The 25,359-nt window shown below is 40.2% G+C and overlaps 1 protein-coding gene across 1 annotated transcript in view; it reads right to left on the bottom strand.

The window, feature by feature from the left end:
• LOC140480631 (V-type proton ATPase 116 kDa subunit a 1-like) overlaps positions 1-25,359 on the bottom strand; it is a 145,906-nt gene that overhangs the window by 107,681 nt on the left and 12,866 nt on the right. The window contains exons 8-11 of the mRNA XM_072575759.1: positions 24,529-24,611; positions 24,346-24,439; positions 12,671-12,883; positions 2,431-2,581 (exon numbers count right to left, since the gene is read on the bottom strand). Of these exons, the coding sequence (XP_072431860.1) occupies positions 2,431-2,581; positions 12,671-12,883; positions 24,346-24,439; positions 24,529-24,611 (541 nt within the window). The remainder of the gene's footprint in view (positions 1-2,430; positions 2,582-12,670; positions 12,884-24,345; positions 24,440-24,528; positions 24,612-25,359) is intronic.

Below are 25,359 nucleotides of genomic sequence, written 5' to 3'. Positions count from 1 at the left end.
GACAGAACTTATACACTTAATGGTAAGGTGCTGGCGAATGTTGCTGAACAAAGAGATTGGAGTGCAGATTCATAGTTCCTTGAAAATGCAGTCACAGGTGGAGAGGATAGTGAAGAAGGTTTGCTTGCCTTTAGTGCATTGCTACAGGCATTTGGAGGTCATCTTGCAGCTGTACAGGACATGGATTAGGCCAATTTTGGAATTTTGTGTGCAATTCTGGTCTCCCTCCTATTGGAAGGATGCTGTGAAACTTGAAAGGTTCAGGAAAGATGCACAAAGATGTTGCCAGGGTTGGAAGGTTTGAGCTATAGGGAGAGCCTTAAAAGGCTGGGGCTGTTTTCCCTGGAGTGTCAGAGGATGACAGGTGACTTTATAGAGGTTTATGAAATCATGAGGGGAAGAAATGGGGTAAATAGATAAGGTCTTTTCCCAGGGTGGTGGAGTCCAAAACTTGTTTAAGGTGAGAGGGGAAAGATTTAAAAGGGACCTAAGGGGCAACGTTTTCAAGCAGAGGGTGGTGTGTGTATGGAATGAGCTGCCAGAGGAAGTGGTGGAGACTGGTACAATAACAACATTTAAAAAGCATCTGGATAGGAAGGTTTCAGAGGGATATGGTCGCATAAACAAGTTGGACCGAATGATCTGTTTCCATGCTGTACATCTCTATGACTCAATGACTAATCAGTCTGTGTGTAAAAAAAAGTTTATTTTTCAATTCTTTTATGAGTAATTATCCTATGTGTATGACCCCTTGTTTGGACGTTTCACAAGTGGAAATACGTCACAACTATTCTGTTCAACCCAGTTATAATTTTAAAGACATCTACTTATTTCAAAGAAATCTTAGGTGAGATTAAGATTGTAGCTATTTATTACAGGGCAGACATATTGTGTTGACATTAATCAGATGATATCCATAGGCATACTTGGAAGTGGCAGAATACAGCAGCTTTGAATCAGTGAAGTTAGAGACAAGCATTATTCATTAATTGAGGTATTAATGTCTCAACAGTTTGAAAATAATATTGTTGCATCAGGTTGACTCCAACTCTTAGGACTGGAGGTTAAACTGATGGATAGTGGATTTGGATCGCAGTGTGTGACAGCTTTACATTGCCTTCAATGATTTGCTTATGAAAAGATGACAGTCAAACTGTATTATTGAATAGAAATTCCAACATTATCAGTGTTTAACTAGACTTAAACACATGCTGAACAACATGGGTGATGGGAAGAAATTGTGAGATGGCTAATGAAGAGCATCTCAACATTGAGAACAAATGTTCAGTTTTGAACCAAGTGTTGAACAGTGAAATGAGATTTCACTTGTGAGCTGTGAAAACAGTCATTGCTTGAATGAATACCCTTGTTATGCTATCATCTTACCTCATTGCAATGTGACTTCCCATTCTCTCATGTCCTGCATAGAAACTAGATGGTAAAGATTCCTGATTTGAAGGACAGAGCAGTAACCTAATGACTCCAGCTCATTGCTTGCTCCTTCAGCACACCATCAACAATGTCAGGGCACATTCCACAAGCAGTGACTGCACACGTACCCCCATCATTCTGCTGACAGGGATTGTTGGAGGGCAATTGCAAAATGTCAGCACTTGATTAGGTGTACAATTGGGCTAAAGATGGTGCCAGTGGCAGGAATGCTGGGAGGTTCTGGCTGTGGCAACTATTTCCATCTATGGTAGGTGGGAAAATACAATAAGCGGAGAACCATAGGGTCATGGTACATAGGTAATGAGGAGGGTTTGGGAAGATAGCATGAGGAAACTTGCTCATGGGGAGAAACCTGCCATGATCTCACCAAAATTGACTTTTAGCTGATTTATGATACGATTCAGCCCATGGTGTTTTTCAAACTGGACTACTACTTAGCAATGGCTATGTTTGCTACCACTGCTGTTACAGTACCTGTGAGGTCATCGGCAGATTCCTGCATTAAAGAACAAGGTTTTTGGACTTGTTGATCACTGCCCCACACCCAATCTCTCATTGCCTGTTTTGCTTGCCACACTGCTCACCTTCCACGTGCTGCCCCCCCTTGTTAAACCTCTCAGCATCCTGCTCCCAACTCTTGGTCTGTCTCATTGACTGTCACATTCATTTTGTGCTTCCTGAGCAAAGTGGCAAGCTACGCAGTGAGTAAAATGGCAAGCAGGGTGGCAAGGGGAGCAGCAATTCGGGTGACGAGGAACACCACAAATGAAGTGGAGAATGAGTTATTGAGCAGTGTGACAAACAGGAGATAGCAACAATGGGCATGCAACATTGAGGTCAGTGGCATCAGTCTTGTTCCAGTGCATTAACATGAGATAATGTGTTTAAAGCTGCACAACAGGTTTGACTTTTGCTAAAGCACAAGTAGATTTAATAGATTAAATGGCTGAATAAAAGCAGAAATATTAAGCACTTTACCTGGATTGACTTCTCGATAGTTTCCTACTCCATATGCATCAACGATGTTCTGAAATCCCACAGTAAATGTGTTTGTCTTATTAAATGTTGGAGGAGTTTGGTTTGTCGCTATCCTGTTCAAAATAGGAGGCATGGTGGAACCATTCCGAACCTAAACCAACAGAAAAATGTTGCCACTGGTGTTGTCAATAAATCTTACTAATGGCTTGAATTCTAATGCAGACAACTGAGGAATTCCACTGTTACAATATTAATTTAGCATCTATTTTGATTACATTTTGATCACATTAGGTTTGAAAGAGCTTGCATGTCATCTGAAACATGAGATCTGATCCACAACAATGTGGTTGTGGAAAAATACTCATCAAACATGTACAATATTTATTAACATGATGACGTGGTGGGAATGTTGGGATGTAGTGCAGTGATTACTGTCAAGACATGGAAACCTAGAAAGAATTGGAATGCATCTATCAATGCTGTTTAACCTAACCGCTGAAATTACGTCTCAGCTCCTGGTTTCTAATCAATTAGTATATTGATGGACATGATGACTTGCATGAATCAATGTGAACCACAATTCTTATGTTAGTTTAACTTGTAGGTGTACCCACTGCTCTCTTGTGTTTGTACATTTTCATGTCACCATTTATTCATCCACTACTAATGCAACAATAATGTCAGTGGTATCAATGTCTGTTCCAGTGCATTGGCACAGAACATGTTTGATTATGGTAAAGCACAAGTTGATTTTGTAGATTAAATGGTTGAATAAAAATGGAAATATCAAGCACTTTATCTGGATTAAGTTCTCAATAGTTTCCTACTCCATAGTCATCCACAATCTTCTGAAATCCTGTCGTAAATGTGACCCACCACTTGCTCCCAAAAGGAATTCCCTCCCTAAGGGCATTGTGGGTCTACCTACAGTACGTGATCAGCAGCGGTTCAAGAGGGCAGTTCAAGAGCAAGTAGAAACCGACAATAAATGCTGGCCAAAGCGACTCCCATGATTGAATTTTTAAAAAGCCTCATTTTAAAGAAATGTCACACCTGACCCTCATGGCCACCTTCAATAAATATTGTCCATTCAACTTTTAAAGATGTTCCATTCCTCTCACTCATAACTCTTTTACTGTCCTTAGAGGAGAAAAGAACACAGAACACCAAAAAGAGGCTGAGAACTGGAGGTGAACTCCACTTGTCTCAACACTGACAGCAGAAAAGGAAAGGGAACCTGGAGATAAGTGGATTCTTTATTTCACTAACTATGGAGAGGAGTTAATGTAGCCCTGTAAGCTACCTGATGACAGAATTAAATATTAGATAGCCACATGACAGACAACACTAATGTCAGCAGGTAGTATAATCATTTGCATAATGAAAAGTCAAAACAATCTGTCCTTGACAGTTCTCATTCTTGGTTTGTCTGGGGTCTTCATACATCAGACTGCAAATAAGAAACAGGGAGGAGATGGGTATTATCACTGGGCTGTTAATCCAGAGAGCCAGATAATGTTCTGGAGACTCTGGTTTGATTCCTGCCACATGGATGGTGGAATTTGAATTCAATTAAAATAAAAAATTGGAACAAGCTAAGTGTCTAATGATGATCATGAAACCATTGTCAATTGTTGATAAACCCTATGTGGTTCACTATGTCCTTTAAGGAAGGAAATTGCCATCCTTACCTGGTCTGGCCTACATGTGACTCCAGGCCCCCAGCAACATTGTTGATTGTTTTATAGGGACTAGCCAGCAACGACATCCTCATCCCCCGAATGAATAAAAACAATCTGTCACCACAAAACACAAGACCCGAAGCTGCCTGAGGCCCTGGTATTAGGGCACGCTGAGAAATTTGATCCCATGGCTGCACTTGCTTTGTTGCAAATATCGTCAACAATGCTTAACCCCTTTCTTCTGTGGGGTAGCAGCTCTGTGAGCAATGGGCTCCTGCTGCTGCTTGTCCCCTTGCTGCCAGTTCACTTTATGCTGTTGCTGCTGCTGGTCAGCTTGGTGCTCATCAGGAATCCACATTAATATGATAAAAAAAGTCATACAACACAAACTGCAAATGAACAAGAGACCCATAAAACGTTCAAATAGTGAAAACCATCTCCAAAATAGTGAATGTAAACTCTTAGAATAAGCAGTATTAGAAAAAGCTTTTCACACAATAAAAGAAGTCAGCCGATGTGAAGTTTCATTACTCAGGGGAATTTCTACCTGTCATTCCTTAAGCCTCCTCAATTGCCATTGTGTTCTCTCCTTGCTTTCACTTCAGAGTCAAAGAAGCCTTTCATCCGGTTATAGTTGAAAAGGACTAATTTTTAAAAAGCTCCGAATCATCGATTAACATATTTAAGCTTGCAATCTGCTTTTTGCAGAGGGTTGCTCAGATGCAGCCTAATGTGCTGTGTTTAATTACAGAAGTTGGTGATTGGCACCCACTTCACTCTCAACACTCTTCACCCTTCCTACTCCCAATCCATTTTTTCATGGTGATTATAATTCACTCCATACAATAGGTTGTACATTGGTATTATCCAATCAAGTCGGCATGGATGAGTTGGACCGAAGGGTCTATTTCCGTGACTCTATAAGACCCTACTTCCAGCACTTTCAGAATGCCTGCAATCTAACATATACTTCCATTGCCAGAATAGTACTGGACTTATAACAGCTGGAAATACAATTAATTGGTCAAAAAGTGAACAAAGCTGCAACATTGCTATTAGCATCAGAAAATGGGAGCAGGGCAGGATGATTTGTGTCTTTTGTTCACTCAACATTAAAAAGATGTATTGATATTAGTGAAATGGGAAAGAAGAGGAAACCAAATTTCAGCTCATCAAAAAGCAGAATGGGATGTCTATTGACTGATGAGATGAGGAACACAGTGGGCAACAGAAAAAAATATAGGCAGAGCACCCAGAAGGAAAATGTTAAACAATATGAACTATCCATCGATTACAAGTTATTTATGCACATAGCAGCACCACCATGTCCTCTTCAAAGATCAATATGTCCAAAATAAAAGGCCGATTTTGCCTTTCTCTTTAAACCGTATTAGCTATCCATTTTTCATGAGATGCTGCTAACATATGTGACCAGAATAAACACAGGATAAGCTGACTAAATAATATTGACTCAACATTGCAGGCTGGAAATGTTATTACATTTCATATATCTCCATACAGAATTTAGCATGACCTACTCTTTCTAATATACGCACGTTACTTTTTATGATTTTGATTCTGTTAAATTCATTTTCCAGCTTGTAGATGAGATTGAGCAGAACTGTAAATGTGTACTAAATAATGACTCTGCAATTAACCCACTAATCAATAATTGCCATTGCAGACCGATACTTGATAAGCAAGGGAATCAAAGGTTATCGAGGGTAGATAGCAATGTAATTTGAAACAAATGGATCAATTATGGTCTTACTGAAGAGCAGGGCAGATATGAGTGGTTGAATGGCCCATTTTGCTCCTAGCTTGAAAGATAATAACTTCTGCCTCATATTGTAGGGATTGAGAGGAAAGCAGCATTCTGGCTATCATCCACAGCAGGATAAATATTTATCAATTTTCTGGAAACATACATAACGGTATGACTTGAGTGCAGGATCCCTCCTACCTGTTGGTGTGTCTAGTGGCTGCCACAAACTAAAGTGAAAGTAAGTTACATCAGATGTACAGGTCAAGCGACTACGGCAAGCCAGTCAGTATACAAGTGCATTTCTGCAAACATCCCCTTTTCATAAAAAAGAAATTTTAAAAAAGATATAAAAATACATATTATTTTCTGCTACAGGTTACTCAAATTCTTCATGACACATGGTAAAGAACAAGTATCATTCATGAACAAACAGTGATAGTTCAGCTTCAATGCATTTTGGCCATTATCTTTCAAACATTCAGGTGTTTTAAAGACATGTACAAGTTGCTGTCTATTTGTCTGGTACCTGCTGGGTCCTGAGATAATAACGTTCTGTTCTGGAAAGTGCCATTATTATGGTGAGAGCTCTTATTCATAAGAGCCAGAAGCTTGTCTTTCAGATTCAGTGTCTCCGCTAGATTGATGACTTCCAGAACTTGTCAAGCTGTTATTGCTAGGTTTTTTAATTCAAGTGGAATTTGCTTCTCCTGTTGTGCCCCAGAACTGCTGCATGTACTTAGCAATGAGTTTGTGTAAATGGTCACACTGTAATGAAAAATTAGGCAAGAACTTTTCTCGAGAGTTCATGGCTTATGAAAAATATTGCACTGCTTTCAAAACTATTGGTCTCTACATCTCTGTTATACTCTCATCATGCCAGGCTCCAGGTGACGTTCTTTTGCTACCAGCACAGAGTCAGAGAGTCACAGAGATGTACAGTATGGAAACAGACCCTTCAGTCCAGCTCATCCATGCCGACCAAGTACCCTAAACTAACCTAGTCCCATTTGCCAGCACTTGGGTGTATTCCTATTCATATCCTCATCTAGATCTCTTAAATGTCGTAATTGTACCAGCCTCCACCACTTCCTCTGGCAAATCATTCCATACACATACCACCCTCTGCATGAAAAGGTTGTCCCTTAGGTCCCTTTTACATTTTTCTCCTCTCACCCTAAACCTATGTCCCCCTCCCCCAGGGAAAGGACCTTGTCTACTTACCCTATCCATGCCCCTCATGATTTCATAAACCTCTAAAAGGTCGCCCCCTCAGCCTCTAACACTCCAGGGAAAACAACCCCAGCCTCTCCCTATAGCTCAAACCCTCAAACCCTTGCAACATCTTTGTAAATCTTTTCTGAACCCTTTCAAGTTTCACAACATCCTTCCGATAGGAGGGAGCCAGAACTGCACACAGTATTCCAAAAGTGGCCTAACCAATGTTCTGTACAGTTACAACATGACTTCCCAACTCCTGTACTCAATGCTGTGAATGAAAGCATACCAAATGCATTCTTCACTATCCTATCTACCTGTAACTCTACTTTCATGAACTATGAACCTGCACTCCAAATCTCTTTGTTTAGCAACATTCCCAGGACCTTACCATTAAGTGTATAAGTCCTGCCCTGATTTGCTGTTTCAAAATGCAGCACCTCACATTTATTGAAGTTAAACTGAACCTGCCATGCCTCGGCCCATTGGCCCATCTGATTAAGATCCCATTGTACTCTGAAGTAACCTTCTTCGTTGTTCACTGAACCTCCAATTTTGGTGTCATCTGCAAACTTACTAACCATACCCCCTATGTTCACATCCAAATCATTTATATAAATGATGAAAAGCAGTGGACCCAGCATCAATCCTTGTGCCACACTACTGGTCATAGGCCTCCAATCTGAAAGGCAGCCCTCCACCAATACCCTCTGTCTTCTACCTTCGAGCTACTTCTGTATCCAAATGGCTAGTTCTCCCTGTATCCCATATAATCTAACCTTGCTAACTAGTATACCATAAGGAACCTGATCAAAAGACTTACTGAAGTCCATATAAGTCATGTCCACCACTCTGCCCTCATCAATCCTCTTCATTACTTCCTCAAAAAACTCAATCAAGTTCATACGACATGATTTCCCACACACAAAGCCATGTTGACTATCTGTAATCAGTCCTTGCCTTTCCAAATACATGTAAATCCTGTCCCTCAGAATTCCCTCCAACAACATGCCCATCACCAATGTCAAGCTCACCAGTCTATAGTTCTCTGGGTTTTCCTTACCAACTTTCTTCAATAGTGACACCACATTAGCCAACCTCCAGTCTCCCAGCATCATACCTCTGACTACTGATGATACAAGTATCTTAGCAAGGAGCCCAGCATTCACTTCCCTAGCGTCTCAGAGAGTTTTGATCAGGTCCTGGGGATTTATTCACCTTTATGCGTTTGAAGACATCCAGCACTTCCTTCTCTGTAATATACTTGACTTCAGGCATCTTCAACTAAATTGTTCTGTTGTTCAACTTCAGGTTCTTCAACAAGCACTCTAACAGTTGCACTAGATTCTGATGATTGTCAGTGATGGTTTCTTTCACCATGCATCTACATCCATAGATTAGCAGATCAACCACAGTAGTTTAAGCTTTGGGACGATCACTGACAATTTTGTGCTGTCTGCGTTGATATTGTTTTGGAATAGTGAAAATGCTAACTAGTATGTGCAACCATGTCAATCTTCCAAATGGCATCCAGAATGTAGTTAAAAACTGCTGTTTCACTTTCCAGTACCTATTCTTCTCATTCAGTGTAATGAAGACATTTGTCTTGATAAATTATGGCAAAATTTCTCCAATGCTTGACATGCAGTAGGGAGATCTCTTCAAAGCTTCATTGAGGTCCTTTGCATCTGCACATACTCTCACTTCTCTAGATTTTATTTCGCTGCTACCATGCTACTAATCCCCTCTGTAGGAGTTGTCACATTTTTGATTAGTCCCTTCTGTTTCTAGCTCTTTCAAGAATATAAAACAAGGAGCAAGAGCTTAAATTAGTTGCTTAAATATTTTGTTTACAAGATTAAGTCAAAATCTAGGAATTCTGCAGTGAATACCTCACATCCCGACTCCCTGAAGCTATCTACTATCTACAAGGCACATGTCGGGAATATGATGGAATACTGCCTACCTGCTTGGATGAACACAGTTCCAACAACACTCAAAACCTCAATACCATCCAAGACAAGGCAGGCTGCTGGTTGACACCCTTCCTCCATCAGTAACACTCAGTAGCAACACTGTGTACCATCTATAAGATGCATTGCAGAAATTCATGAAGGTTCCTCAGGCAGCACTCTCCAAACACACAAGTGCAGCAGATACATGAGAACACCATGACCTGCAAGAGCCCCACCAAGTCACTCACCATCCTGACTTGGATATCACAATTCCTTCAATGTCAGCTATCAAAATCCTGAAACTCCCTCTCTCAGAGCATTGTGGATCTACCTACAACAAATGGCCTGCAGCAGTTCAATTGGGAGCTCACCACCAGATTCTTGAAGGCAATAACAAAAGGGCAATAAATGCTGGCCCGCAGCTCAAGAATGAATAAAGCAAAAACTTAGAAAATTGCAGCTTAATTACAGTCCCTGTCCTTTTCAATCTTTTCTCTAACCCTTCTTCAGCTTAAATAAATTCTGTGGTTGAACTAGCTAGGTAAGAAATTGCAGGCCCTGAGCAGAGATATTTGTATAATCTGTAGTCATGGGTGAGGTGCCTTTATTTAAGAAGGGCTGCAAAGAGAGGCCTGGAAGCTGTAGTCTGACATCAGCTGTGGGTCGGTTGTTGGATAGGGGATTCTGAGAGATTTAAATGTATTTGGAGAGGCAAGGACTAATTAGTGATAGGATAGCTTTGTGAATGGGGAATCATTTCTCACAACCTTGACTGAGTTTTTTTTGAGGATGTGACCAAGAAAATAGATGAGGGCAGACAAGTGGATGTTGTGTACATGGACTTCAGTATAGCCTTTGAAAAGGTTCGATATGGTAGACTGATTACTGAAGGTAGCTCACATGGGATTCAGGGAGAGCCATTGGAAACAAAATTGGCTTGACGGTAGGTGACAAAGGGTGGTGGTGGAGGGTTATTTTTCAGACTGGATGCCTGTCACCACAGGGATCATTACCGGGGCCACTGTTGTTTGTCATTTCTATAAACAATTTGGATGAGAATATAGGAAGTATCGTAAGTTTGTGAATAACACCAGAATCGGTGGTATAGCTGACAGTGAAGAAGGTTATCTAAGATTACAAAGGTCTTTTGTTCAATTGGGCCAATGGGTCAAGGTAAGGCAGGTGGAGTTTAATTCAGATAAATGCCAAGTGTTGCATTTTGATAAGAAGAACAAGGACAGATGGTAAGGACACAATAAATAGTAGAGCCTTTGAGAGTGTTGTAGAACAGAGAAACCTAGGGGTGCAGGTACATAGTTTGTTGAAGGTTATGTCACAGGTAGATAGAGTAGTAAAGAAGGCATTTGGAATGCTTGATTTTCATTCCTAAAACTATTGAGTTTAGGAGTTGGATCGCCACATTGTGGTTGTTCAGGATGATGATAAGGCCACTTTTGGCGTACTGTGTACAGTCCTGGTGGCCCTGCTATGGGAAGGATATTATTAAACTGTAGAGGGTGCAGAAAATACTAACAAGGATGTTTCTGGGACTTGGAGGTTTAAGATATAAGGAGAGGCTGGATAAATTGCGGCTTTTTTCACTGGCACATAGGAGGTTGAGGAATGACCTTATGAGGTTTATAAAATCAAGTGGCACAGATAAGGTGAATAGCAAAGGTCTTTTCCCTAGGGTTGGGAGTTCAAAGCTAGAAAGCATAATTTTAAGGTGAGAGGAGAAAGATTTATAAGGGATCTGAAGGGCAGTTTATTCACACAGAGCGTGGTTTGTATCTGTAATGAATTGCCAGAGGAAGTGGTAGATGCAGGTACAGTTACATTTAAAAAGATACATGAATAGGTAAGGTTTAGAAGGATATAAGCCAAATGCAGGCAAATAGGACTAGTTTAGTTTTGGAAACCTGGTCAGTGTGGATAAATTGAACCGACAGATCTTTTTCCATGCTGTGACTCTATGTCTGTACATTTGCAGTCTTGGTCCAAATTTCTTTCTAGCCCTTTCACAATTTCTTGTAACTCTGCCTCATAGATCCTAACGAGAATAGCAGCAATGTTAGTGGTGATAGGTCAGAATGTGCTTTTACACTCCCTTCCCTTTCTCATCTTTCTGCCAAACTCATAATCTCCTTTTCCCCTTTATGATATACAACTTTTCCTGAGGCTTTTATTGCTCCCTACTCAGCCTCCGTCACTAAGGCATGCTGTTTTTCCAAGTTTGCCTGGCCTTTTTCCTTTTTCTCCCCACACTGTTTGCCCTGCGCCTCTTTCTTACCATTGTCTTGACAAATGCTTGCCTTTGGCATGGTGAGCTTGTTTTGTTGTTGCTACTGTCTCTCTCTCTCTCTCTCTCTCACACACACACACACACACACACACACACGCTTGCTTTCTCTCTCTCTCTCTCTCTCTCTCTCTCTCTCTCCCTCTGTTAATAATCACATTTCAGCTGCGGACGGCTTGTGTATTTTCTTAGATTCTTTTAAGGTGGTAAACTCACATGCTTCATTTTTAAAATTTCATTCTGGGTTTGTTCTCCTCATGGTGGGGGTCAAATTTTAACCGGCCACAATCATGAGATACTTTCCCGAAATACCGCTACTGGCACCTTGTGGTTTTTGCCTTCTCTGTGACCATGTGACTCTGGGTCAGGATTGTGTGAGGTACTCTGGTGCTACCAGTCCTTCTTATGTCAACCCACAAACTCTGTATGACATCAGTAGAATAGGGGCAACCAGTTTATCATGAAGATTGCACCCTCAAAATCACTATCTTATACAACAGTCCTCTGTTTTGTCACCAAAACCACCTTCATTGTCTTTTGAAACCATACTGTTTTGGCCCTGTGTTGCTGTGTTGCCCGCTGCGGTTCTGACCTATGATATTAAACTCTCAATACTCAAATTCTCCAGAATTCCCTAAACATGATGCTCCTTGTTTCAACCTTCTATAAACTGCAGCTCATTCAGAATTCTGCAGCCATGCTTTTACATTCTCAGCCATTTAATGTACATCTGCTATGCTCCACTAAAGCTCAGTATCCTTTAAATCAATATGAAAGTCTTTCTCCTTATCTTCAAAGTCTTCATGCCTAACTACGAAAACCTGCTTCAAAGATACGTGCACACTTTGTTTTCACAGCATGAATTTCCTCTCATCCTCTGCCCACTCTATCACTTGTGGTAATTCTTTCAACAGCAACTCATTTGCACTCTAAAACCCCACTGAAATTTTCTGTAAATTCCCGTTTCTTTCTTTTAAAATCCTTCTCAAAGCTGAGTCTTCAGATTCCGCATCCCCTATCACCTGTGGTGCACCCTTTTCCACTTTTTGAAGCATTTTTAGGTGTGTTTCAAATGTGAGGAATTGTCACACTTCCTTTCCGAAACTGTATGCACTGCTCAATAACGGTAGATCATTATTCAACCCTAATAGGCATCAGCTGAAAACTCCAAGCAGATTGTTGAATCTGGCACAATGATAGCATAAATAAAAATTAATTATGGCTTCACAAAAATACTTGTGGCTTATCTTAACATACTCAAGAAGCTTTACAGTCTTGAGTCAACTTGGATTATTTATGTTATTGACAGATTTGAGATACTTACTGATTCTTTTGTTAATGTGCTATGGACTTTCTTAAGGTCTGTAACAGGACACCAGATTTCCGCTATCAAACACTTCTGGGTGATATCAATGTTACACAGATTCAGTGTGAAATAGATCGCCTTCATCTTCTTGACTTTAACATTCCATTTGCGAACATCCTTAGCAGCAGACAACAGCAAATTCTTACGGTGCTTTTCCGTCTGATCAAGTATCTGTTTGAAAAATAAAATAAATACCCTTAGTATAATTAAAGATCAACTGACCAAATACCAAATACAGCAAAAATCCATGGCTCATCTCAATAGGAAGTGATAATTACTGATAATTACTGTTAGCGTTAAAATGAAATGGAAAGGATAGGGAAGAAAATAAGTATAAACTTGGAGGTGCTTTCTAATATTTGAAAGTCCAAAACAAAAACTTAGCAGTATTTTCACTTGTTTCACTTCTGACATTGCTGAAAAACTGTGCTAATTAGTAGGGCAAATTGCCAAGGTGACCTTCCTTGTGTGTTTATTGTATTGGTGGTCAGAATTCTCTGCCTAATAATTGATCAATCAGCTCTCAGTTGAAGAAGAAAACAAAAAAAAGAGTAAGCATATTTTATTAATTTTACGAAAGCTTTAGAGTTACAGAGTTATTCAGTACAGAAACAAGCCCTTCGGCCCAACTTGTCCATGCCAACAGGTTTCCGAAACAGAATACGTTTTATTTGCCTGCATTTGGTGTGTATCCCTTTTAACCTTTCCTTTCCATGTACTTGTCCAAATATCTTTTAAATGTTGTCATTGTTCCCACCTCTATCACTTCCTCTGGCTGCTCATTCCATATACACAACATCATCTGTGTGAAAACATTGCCTTCTGGTATCTTTTAAATCTTTCCCATCTTACCTTAAACCTATGTCCTCTAGTTTTGAGCTCCCCTACCCTGGGGAGTAGCTTATTCACCTTATCCATGCCCCTCATGATTTTATAAACCTCTATAAGGTCATTCCTCAATCCTCCAATGCTCCAGGGAAAAAAGTTCCAGCCTATCCAACCTCTCCTTATAACTCAAACGCTCCAGTCTCGGTAACATCCTTGTTAATCTTTTTTTCGGCCTTTCCAGTTTAATAACATCCTTCTTACAGCATAGCAACCAGACTTGTACACAGTACTCCAAATGTGGCCTGACCAATGTCTTGTATAGCTGTAACATGACATTTCTACTCAATGGCTTTGATAGATGCAGGCAAGCTTGCTAAATGCCTTCTTCAGCATCCTGTCTACCTGTGATGCCATTTTCAAGGATCCATACCTGAACCCCAAGTCTCTTTGTTCAACAACTCTCCCTGGGCCCTACCATTAATTGTGTAAAGTTTGGTATGCTTTCCTTTATTGGTCAGAGTATTGAGTACAGGGGTTGGGAGGTCATGTTGCGGCAATACAGGACATTGGTTAGGCCACTGTTGGAATATTGCGTACAATTCTAGTCTCCTTCCTATCGGAAAGATGTTGTGAAACTTGAAAGGGTTTAGAAAAAATGTACAAGGATGTTGCCAGGGTTGGAGGGTCTGAGCTACAGGGAGAGGCTGAACAGGCTGGGGCTGTTTCCCTGGAGCCTCGAAGGCTGAGGGGTGACCTTATAGAGGTTTACAAAATCATGAGGGCCATGGATAAGATAAATAGGCAAAGTCTTTTCCCTGGGGTTGAGGAGTCCAGAACTAGAGGGCATAGGTTTAGAGTGATAGGGGAAAGATATAAAAGAGACCTAAGGGGCAACCTTTTCACGCAGAGGATGGTACGTGTATGGAATGAGCTGCCAGAAGATGTGGTGGAGGCTGGAACAATTGCAACATTTAATAGGCATTTGGATGGGTATATGAATAGGAAGGGTTTGGAGGGATATGGGCCGGGTGTTGGCAGGTGGGACTAATTGGGTTGGGATATCTGGTCGGCATGGACAGGTTGGACCGAAGGGTCTGTTTCCATGCTGTACATCTCTATGACTCTATGACTCTATGCCCTGGTTTATCTTACCAAATTGCACTACTTCGCTTTTATCTGAATTAAACTCCATCTGCTATTCCTTGGCCCACAGTCCCAGTTGATCAATATTCCGTTTTGTTCTTAGCGAACATGCTTAGCTGTCTACTATACCATTAATTTTGATGTCATTTGCAAACTTACTAACCATGTCTCCTATATTCTCATCCAAATAATTTATATAAATGACAAATAACAATGGACCCAGCACAGATGCTTGCAGCACATCGCTGGTCACAGTCCTCCAGTCTGAACAACATCCCTCTACCGCCTCCCTCTGCCTCCAACTGTCAAGCCAATTTTTTATCCACTTGACTAGCTCTCCCTGGATTCTATGTGATCTAACCTTACTAACCAGTGTACCATGCAGAACCTTGTCGAAGGCCTTGCTAAAGTCCATGTAAATAACATCTACCATTCTGCCGTCATCTATCTTATTGGTCATCTCATCAAAAAAAAACTCAGTCAAATTTGTGAGACAAATTTGTGAGTTAAATTGTGAGAACTTATTTAAGTTGTAAAATACAATGGACATCGATTGGCTACAAAGCATCATTAATTGCAAATACCTTCTGTTAAGAACAAACTCCTACAGATGAATTACAATCCTTCAGTGTTTTTGCTCAAAGGAACGGTCATATTCATGAGAAACTTTAAGCAGCACAGTCTACTGATTTGGCGTGTTAACATCTGAGGTGCTTCAGAAGGTACTGAAACTTTTGGTTGAAAATTAATTGTGTAAGATCTGGGAGATCTTGTCACTGGCAGCACCCCCTGTGATTGAAGGTGCTGGTGTGCCTTCCATCAAGCTGATTCTGGTTCCCAGGTTTCCTGATGCTGCCTTGCAGATGCTGCTGTACAGGCTCACTAAGAGAAGGCCCACCCTGGTCCCATGGAATGGCACTAGGAGGCCAACCCATCAGTCCTGTCTAGCCTGGAAACAGATCACAGCAACAGGGACAGGAAGCAGTCTCCCAAGAAAATGAATGATCTCCTGAGCTTTGCAAGAAGAAGTTAGACACAGTGGCATTGAGCCCAACTCTATGACTGCACTGGCATCTCACAACAGGTCAAAGCCTGCAAGCCTCAGCACCACTCAAGAGGTCACATCCACCTCTTGCTAAATGAGTGCACTGCTTCCTACGCACTTGGAACAGCTAACCACTTTGCGTGGTTATGCATATTCACAGGATGCTCTTGCACTCATTCCAATCACCTGATCTCTCTTTTATTCTTATTGCAGGAAATGCTGTCCCACAGGGAAGGCGACAGCCTTGAGGTATTATCACTAGATCCAGGTAATGTTCTGGGGACCAGGCTTCAAATCCCGCCACATGGAAGAGGGAATTTGAAATCAATAAAAATCTTGAATTAAAATTCTAATGATGATTGTGAATTGATTGTTGATTGTTAGAAAAATCCATCTGGCTCACTGATGTCCTTTAGAAAAGGAAACTGCCATATTCTTACCTGGTCTGGCCTATAAGAATATGGCTGACTCTGGGCAATTAGGGATGGGCGATAAATGCTGGCCTAGCTAGCAGCACCCTCAGCCCATGAATGAATTTTACAAAACCCCATAGGGAATAGGGGTAGCTGGACATTACAATCATCACTCTCTTGAAGAAAAGGGCTATTGTACTGACCAGGGGAGGATAAGGACTGTACCTTAGGGAGGCTGAAATGGACCAACCACCATTGTAATCTGATTTTTACAATGGCTTTGAATGTATGTTTGTCCCTCACTCTTCGTAACTAATTCTGTTTTTCAGCTTGCACACCTTTCTATATGTCTGATTCTTATCTTTCCTCCTGCTGAGAGATTTTGATAGCCTTGCATCCCTACCTCCAATCAACTGCTGTGTGTGTTCCCAGTTCCCATCCAGAGTTTTTCACTGACCCATGACCTGTCCTCTCCTTTCTCGACCCCAGGCATCACTCTGTTATTCCTGTTGTTCCCTCCTTTTTCTCATCCTTCACCTCTTCCCTCTCTCCTCTCATGTTCCTTTCTCCAATTTTCAACCTGTTTCTCTTTCTCTTCACCTTCCTCTCTTTCTTCCCTCCTGCCTCTTTCTTGTTCCTACCACCTTTCACTGTGATGGCCCAATTGATCCTCTCCCCTCTAAGCTTCTTTGAAAGAAAGAATGGCTTGCACTTATATAGTGCCTTATGAGCACAGTACATTTTCCAGCACTTTTCAGACAACAAAGAACGTTTAAACTGCTGTAATGAAACAAGTAAGCAATCATTTATTATTGATGCATGTTTTGCCAACAAAATGTCAGACGATTAAAAAGACAAGTTTAAGTATGAAAAATTAAAGTTTCTATACTTGAAGCTTAATGAAGAAAAATATATTGTTTTTGGAATTGTTGTAGACTTTGAAATTTATTAACTGAATGCAAGGTTTCAAAAGTTGAAAACAGATTTTTGAATTTATTTTATGAGATTGGTGATTTGGTTTGCCCTCATTATGTCATTACAGACATTTAATGACGTAATGATAGATTTTTTAAGATAGTCACATTTTAAACTTAAATCTCTTTTTAATTATTGTCCCATGTTGAAACAATGCTTTAAACTTAGTAAAATAAAATTTCTTATTCATACAGGAATATCTAAAATCTTTTTTGTAGAAGATTACGCTGCTAAACCTTCTGGTTTTTCTCTTTTATAGCATGTTCATGGTCAAAGGCACAATATCATGAACACTTATTTTAAGTGGAATAAATCCTACAAAGTCTTTTCAACAATGGAAAGTTTTCAAACATATACATTATTACTCAATGGTACCAAGCACCAATCAGCAGTAACCATAGCAACTTGCACATAATAACTGTTTTGAGCTTTCTGTGGTGTCAGTATATGAAAAAAATACCCTTCTTGTACAGTCAATGTGACAAAGACCACTCATGCTGAATTTTCTAAGTTTCTGCAGCAGCCTATCTGTCACCATGGAAACTATGATGCTACTTTATTGCACTCTATACAAAGATTGTGATTTCACATTAGGACTAATCAACAATATCACGATGATTGCCTCACCTTTGTGAAAGGATAAAAATATGCTGGATCCGAGGCACTTCACAGTAAGGATAATTTTTCTATGAGATACATCATAACCAAAACCTTTTTGCTCTCTCCTTCTTGCTGTCTTGCTTGATGTGATCTATTTCCTGAACTTTCTCTGCCAGGAATTGTAAATTCCTGTACTTATGCACACATTGTATTGTATCACTAAAAAATATTCTTTGGAAATATAGGTTATTTCATGCAGCTATAAATAATAAGCATTATGGGCAGCACAGTGGCACAGTGGATAGCATTACTGCCTCACAGCGCCAGAGACCCGGGTTCAATTCCTCCTCAGGCAACTGTCTGTGTGGAGTTTGCATGTTCTCCCTGTGTCAGCGTGGGTTTCCTCCGGGTGCTCCGGTTTCCTCCCACATTCCAAAAATGTGCAGGTTTGGAGAATTGGCCATGCTAAATTGCCCGTAGTGTTAGGTGAAGGGGTAAATGTAGGGAAATGGGTCTGGGTGGGTTACTCTTCGGAGGGTCGGTGTGGACTTGTTGGGCCGAAGGGCCTGTTTCCTCACTGTAAGTAATCTAAAAAATATATAGCTTGATATGTATAGATTATAAATATTTTTCCTTCTCTATTATCTTGTTAGATTTCAAACAAGGCCTGTCCTCTTTCATAGGGAGTTCACTGATGAGGACATCTGACTCTATTAGTTTCATCTATGTTGTCATTGTAACATTCCTTAAATAAAAAGTATCATTTCCAAATAGCGTGGGATTGCAATTAAACATGTGGATTTTTTCTTTAACACGATGGAATATTTCCCTACGTTTAAAATGTCAAATTTACTGACTGCAAGATTACAAAAATTGAAAACAGATTTTTGAATTTATTTTATAAGTATGAGATTGGTGATTTGGTTTGCCCTCATTATGTCATTACAGACATTTAATGACATATGATAGATTTTTTAAGATAGCCACATTTTAAACTTAAATCTCTTTTTCATTATTGTTCCATGTTGAAACAAAGCTTTAAAATTCGTAAAATAACATTTCTTATTCATACAGGAATATATAAAATCTTTTTTGTAGAAGATTACACTGCTAAACTTCCTGGTTTTTCTCTTTTATAGCATGTTCATGGTCAAGGACACAATATCATGAACACTTATTTTAAATGGAATAAATCGTACAAACAAAGTCTTCTCTTTTACACAATGGAATATTTCCCTACGTTTAAAATGTTATTATCTAAAGATGAAAATTCAGGCCTTCATTTAATATTCAAATTAATCCAAACTCTCAGTCTTGGTTCGAAAATTCCCTTGGAGTAGCTCCTGCCTCACTATGAGTGTTCATGGGATGTGGGGTGGAAACGTTCTCTTACTCGCACATCTGGGAAAGAAGTTCTGGGCAAATTCCCAGCCACGGTGACCATGACAAATTATTGAGTCTGCCTGAGCTGTTCTCGAGGGCACAGCAGAGAGAGAGATACTCCTGTAAATGGTCTCAGCAGCTTCTGCTCAATGCCTAGCCCGATAGGTAATTATTGGCAGCGATAGCCTAAGGCTATAATAATAGAATCTAAATGGATATTATCTAGGTATCATGGCTACGTAAGCATGCTTCATGTGTGCTTCTTTAATCTTTCTGTAGATGATGTGCAAAACAGTTCGATAAAATAATGGTTGATCATGAGGTTGCTTAATTTTGCAACATCAACAACACAGTCCCCAGCATATCTCACCCTCACGATGCCAGCGCTAATTGGGAACTGAATATTACCCAGGATGACCAAAGACTGAAGCAGGATCCCCATTATCTTTATCCAGGGATCACCCCTCACAGAACCTTCATGCTCAGACAACAGCTCATCCAGACTGCAGAAAAAAATAAAATCTGCAACAAATTCTTCAGTATTAGGTTCAGAGGCTGAGGTCTGAACAATCTCTGGGCTTGGCACCATGTACTTAACTGCAGAATACTGTGTCTGGTTGGGTACCAATATGCCCACACCAAACTTATCGAGGTGCAGCTCAACAATTTGCATGATCAGGTATTCTTTGGTCAACGTACCTCCCCTATCTTCCAGTGGTAAGCAATGTTGCCTGCCCACCATCCATTCCCTACATCCAGAGATTAATTGTAAACTAGTGGAAAAGATGTATTCCAACTTAAGTCTGCCCTTATTCAATGACCTGTGCAATCTGCCAGCCTCAGGATGCCTGCTCTCAAATGGTTAAAGCTACCATGCAAAGAGTGACAGTCGAAAGGCTATGGTAGGACGAACATCCACTGAAAACCAATTTCTCATCATAGACCCCACTGCTTGTCCACCTGGTTTTGCTGTCCCATGCTGACCATGAGCCCTTTGAAACCATTTCCAAAGTGTCTAATTCCTCTGTGTAGCTCCTCAACATCCTAGCCTGCAGCTATGGAGCAGTCTGAACAATAACTCATTATTAAGAAGAGTCTGCTGACTTGAAAGCAAGTCAGCTTCAGTTGAAAGAACTCTATCTAGCCTCCGTTCCTTGGTTCTGTAGTTATGCACACACTTCATTATTTGATCTTTTGCTAGCGAGTTTTCTTACTGTACCTTACCAATCTCATCTCATTAATGACATGCAACACCTCTATCACACCCCTCACATCCAATTTCCATCCCATCCAACCCTGCATCGTTTGTCAACAATGAACTCCTCATTCAGCAGATATCCATTAATAGACTGGCATCCCTTGCACCCAGCCTATCTTTGTAAAGCCACTGTGCACCTGGACAATTAATGCCAATCTGGCATTGCCCCTCACTACCAATACCATGGCACAGAGCAGCCGTGACCTGAAGCCATGCCGTGCATGGGACAGAGCAACATGGCGGATACTCCCTTGCATGTACAAATCCATTCTCTCCCCCTACTCACTGTTTAGCCACTAGACCACACAGGTTACCTGTTGAAACACATTCTCTAATTCAACACTATCCTGTCCCCATACAGACCGCAATCAGACATATCCAGAGATAAGCTTTTAGTTGCAAAAAACACAAGGAAACATACACAAAACCAATACAAGCTGAAGATCACGTGACAATCTAAACCAGATTTCTGCACAATACTCTGCCACACCCCAGCTCTGATCGATTGGAAACAGTCGGTCTGTCCGGTTTGTAATGCCCACAGCAGCAGAACTCTGAGATGGAGAAGGACAGATTCGTCCTTTGAAGCAGCACACTCTGTCTGGACTATACTGGAGATGCCTCCCACCCCAGACCAGTCCAAGCAGTGGAACTGCATCTTAAACAAACCCATCTGACAATGTATGTTCCTTTGCCAAATCGCTGTCATTTGATCACTTTTCACTGTTTTAATGTGATTCATCAAGAAAATTCAAAGTGACAATTTTTCCTTGCACAACCTTTGTCTCTCTTAAATATCAACAACACCAATGGAAACTGAGAAACACTTTTCATTCAGTTACAGAATGCACCATATAGAATCTGGCAATTCCGTTGATTAATGTATGTCCATGTATATCTCCACATCGAATACCTATCTTATACACTCAATTTATTTAACTGTGGAAAAGGAATTAAACTGAAAGAGTTAAAAAGTGTACATTTGGCCAAAGTTCTGCTCTTTTTTGCTGGTTGTAAGTTGGGGAGAACAACTATACAAGTGCCGCTTGTCTCTCTTATCAGAAATTTTCAACCTTTTTGTACTGAGTACACCCTTAGGTGACTCATGTTCCAAGGGAACAGATTTGTGGATAGAACAAGTGGGTTTTATTTTCCTGGCTAACAACACAATATTCAAAACAGAAATCAACATTGAAAAGGCAGTATCAGTATTGCTTAATTGAATAAATGTCAACACTGAAAAATATTGATGATCTTTGTCTTAGTTACTGCATCATTTTTAAAAGTTCCAACCTCTATGTTCAAGAATTTTTAATATAAGTAAGTGAAGAAAAATTAATCATATTTCCACTGAGTTGAAACAAAACAAGTATGTCTTGACTTTTTAAAGATGAAATTCTTTTTGTATTGATATCCTCAATCAATCAAGTGGCATAACTTTCAAACCATCTCTCAAAGCATAGAGCTGTATTTAATTGAGGTGTTGAGGTGGTGGTGGGGCACATCTTGCCCAGCACCTGGAGAATGGTGACAGCCCCACGTTGCCTGTTTTAGGAGAGTGTACTAAATGATACTCTGGCACTAAAGAAAATATTAGCAGGTTATACCTTAGGGCAGAGTTCTGTTCATAAGGCTCTGCTGGTCAATCAGAATCTGAGGTCAAGCATTGTCACTGGATCCCGAGTCAGAGGTGGATGGTGGCAGTAGAGGGACCCTGAAGTCAGAGTGATGGGGATATGAATATTGAGAAACGGCAGCAAGGCCAGGGATTGACTCTTCATAAATCTCCACTTCCCTATGCAGGATCCCAGGATCAGGCACTGAGTCCTTTGAATGAAGCCCCTTTCGAGGAGCCCTGGACAGGTTTGCTTCTTATGCTCCCTATCAGGAGAGTGCCTGATCGCCACGGCGGTCTTAATCAGGGTGGAAGCAGGAAGGTGGCAGGTGCCTTGCATGCCAGTCTCCTGCTTGCAACAGTAGAAGACTCGCCAACTTTAAGGGCATTAAAATGGCCATTGGATTGGCATATGGACAAAAATGGAATAGTGTAGGATAGATGGGCTTCAGATTGGTTCCACAGGTTGGCGCAACATCGAGAGCTGAAGGGCCTGTACTGCACTGTAATATTCTATATTCTATGGTCAGTTCACCTAACCTGCACATCTTTGGATTGTGGGAGGTTAATTATAGTTAACATAATTGACAGTTAAGCCGAGTCCAATCACGTGAAGGGATTTGAGAGAAGTTTTCGTGACTTTTTGTGCTTTCCTTTACTGGTTCTGGTTTTATTTCTTGATTGCTTTTCCAAGCAGCTCTTGCATCTCTGGGGGAATGAGGAAGGATTTTGTCTTGATGGATTAGAATTCATGATGTGGGACAGGTCTGATCCCAGCTGGTCTTTTTCTTGATCATTCTATCTATTTCTACCACATCACACTTTCTAAGGCCAAAGTCCAGTACTGTGTCATGCACAATGAGAATGCTACAATTTTAACTTTGCAACAAGAAGTTCTTTGAACTTGTCAAATATTTCAGCCAAAAAGCCTTACAAAACCTGAGCAATTTCTTTTGCAAAAGTAAAATGGAGTTCTAATGAATGTTTACCGAGGTTACCGTGGCAGAGCAGAAGAAACTCAAAAGAAATCCTTCATCTTGATTTAACCACTGTTAGAAATTTGATAAACCACTATATAAGTTTAAAATTGATTTTCCCCTCTAAAGACTAGTAGAATTTAATAGATTTTCTGTATCAGTATAATTTAAACTGACTGTAATATTTGCTTTCAATTGACTTGTATGTTTTAATTTACAATCTCCCATTTATCTGGCTACTGGCTTAAATTCTAGCGAGTTAAATTCTAGCGGCTTAAATTGATGAGTTTTGTAACTAAATTTGTAATTTTGCTAGTTATTTGACCCCCATTGAGTGAACTATGAAGTAAGTTGTTTCTGTTAGTCTGAGAATGCAATAGAACTAATTCATGTACAGCGCAATATAATAAGAAAAAAAACTATTTGTATGTGAATGATTACAAAGGGGAGCATTAATATGATGGAATGGGACTTTAGCCCTCACTTGAGTAGAAATCCCAACTATGAGAACTACCAATCAATCTGATTGCCTGGCAGCTGTGCAGCCACAGCACCACCAGTGGTCAGGACCGGGACTACAGACAGTTCGTTGATTCTAAATCCTGGAGTCCAGTACCAGGTAAGTACTGGTGTATCATTGTGGGGAAGGAAAGTATGGAGATATGGGTGGAATTCTTGAAATAATGACCACGAGAGAGAGAGAGAGCACATCACAACACAGACCTTGGAGGGTACCAAATATTGATATTGGGTTCATGAGGAAGATGCACCTTGCCTCCATCCACCTTGCAAGGATGACCTTGCTAGGCCTCTCAGTTCACATGAACTTCTCTCATAGTATTAGAATCGAGGCCAGTATTGAGATGACCATTAATGGTCTCAAATATGATGACTGAGATTAGCTAGCATCACCAGATGTCAAATTATATACGCTTTGGTGGAAAGTGGAGGGTGGCTGGAAGTCCACATAATATATTTTCAGGCCCCTACCCTTGTTGTATACTGCAATTCCTTCATTTGTGCCTTCGCAAAATGTGTTCTTACATTTCTGCTACAATTGAACGGTTATATAGAAGTAGTGGAAATGGAGCTGAGTGTTAAATTTCTTGTTTTGATTTTGGATTATAGTCTTTGGGAACCACCTTCATTCAGTGATAAAAGCTATTGACCTCATTTATTGCATTCCAGCAGAATTTTCAGAATTCAGGCCCATCCAAGTGCTAACCTGCCGTTGTAACCTGTGACATGCAAGTTGAGCTTAGACAGGGAAACTGGATGATCCTCTCGGATGATTGGTGCAGCATTATTGAGATTTGCTACAGCAGCTGGGCACCAATGATTGTCTGTATAGGAGAACCAACCTTTGCAATTTTAGATAAAATTCTTCAAAACATACCATATGGAGATCCTTAATTTGCATGTTTACACCAACACTCATTTCCATTCTTTCATGTAATGTTCCTGGGCAAGGATATACTGTGGCATGGAATCTGGAAAATAAAAAAAACTGCTCTAGAGTCATCTACACTGGGCTATTTACCCTTAATGCAACTGTTAATCAAACACATTGGATAATTACCCATCACATATCTTTATCACTTTGCTTTTGAACTGTTCTCCTTGGAAGAAAACGATGAACACATCTTTACTGATGAACTCATCCTGCAGATAAAGAAAAACTAATTGAGCAAGTCTTTTTATAGCAATGGTATAAATCTGACAAAAAACTAAATAGTTATTAATCTGTTTGACTGCAAACAAAATAGAGGGCAAGTGGAACCAAACTTATGTAGAGGACTTAGAGAATTGATAGTGATGTGAGTTTTACCATCCATCCAATATAACTCTTCACTGACCTTAATGTAGAGCAAAATCAGATGGAGTGCAAAACCAGGGTTACGTCCAATCTCATCAGCTTCCAATGGATGGTTTAGATTAAATTTACACTCCCCACCCCTTCCAAAACGGCTCACATTAGTATATTTTAGGTATAATATGCTTATAACACACACCACTTGCATAGCCTAAGTAAACTCATTTTTCAATTGCTTTACATAATATTCAGGAAAGCAAGGAACTTGCCTTTAAGGCCCTTGTTTGAATTGTATGTAATTGTTTCAGAGTCCAACATTAGCATTAACCACTTTTTTGAAAATAGTTCTGCTCATGATGTCTCAGAACGGGTAACTCTGGGGTGTTACATCAGTGATGGTGCTTGATGGACAGATTTATCCATCATAACCTACATGGGTTTAACCCACTTTGACACCAGCAGAAAATGTCTATGGTCCATTAATGTACTTCCTGTGCTGAAAGAATTCATATTTCAATAAATCATGAAAATGGGCTTTTTTTTAACCTCCTGTTTCCACTGGAAATAAATACATAGAAAATATTTGACTAAATATAC

Source organism: Chiloscyllium punctatum, chromosome 8, assembly GCF_047496795.1.
Source record: "Chiloscyllium punctatum isolate Juve2018m chromosome 8, sChiPun1.3, whole genome shotgun sequence".
Lineage (NCBI taxonomy): Eukaryota > Metazoa > Chordata > Chondrichthyes > Orectolobiformes > Hemiscylliidae > Chiloscyllium > Chiloscyllium punctatum.
The sequence above is the reverse complement of the archived record's forward strand: the minus strand, read 5'-3'. Positions and strand labels throughout refer to the sequence as shown.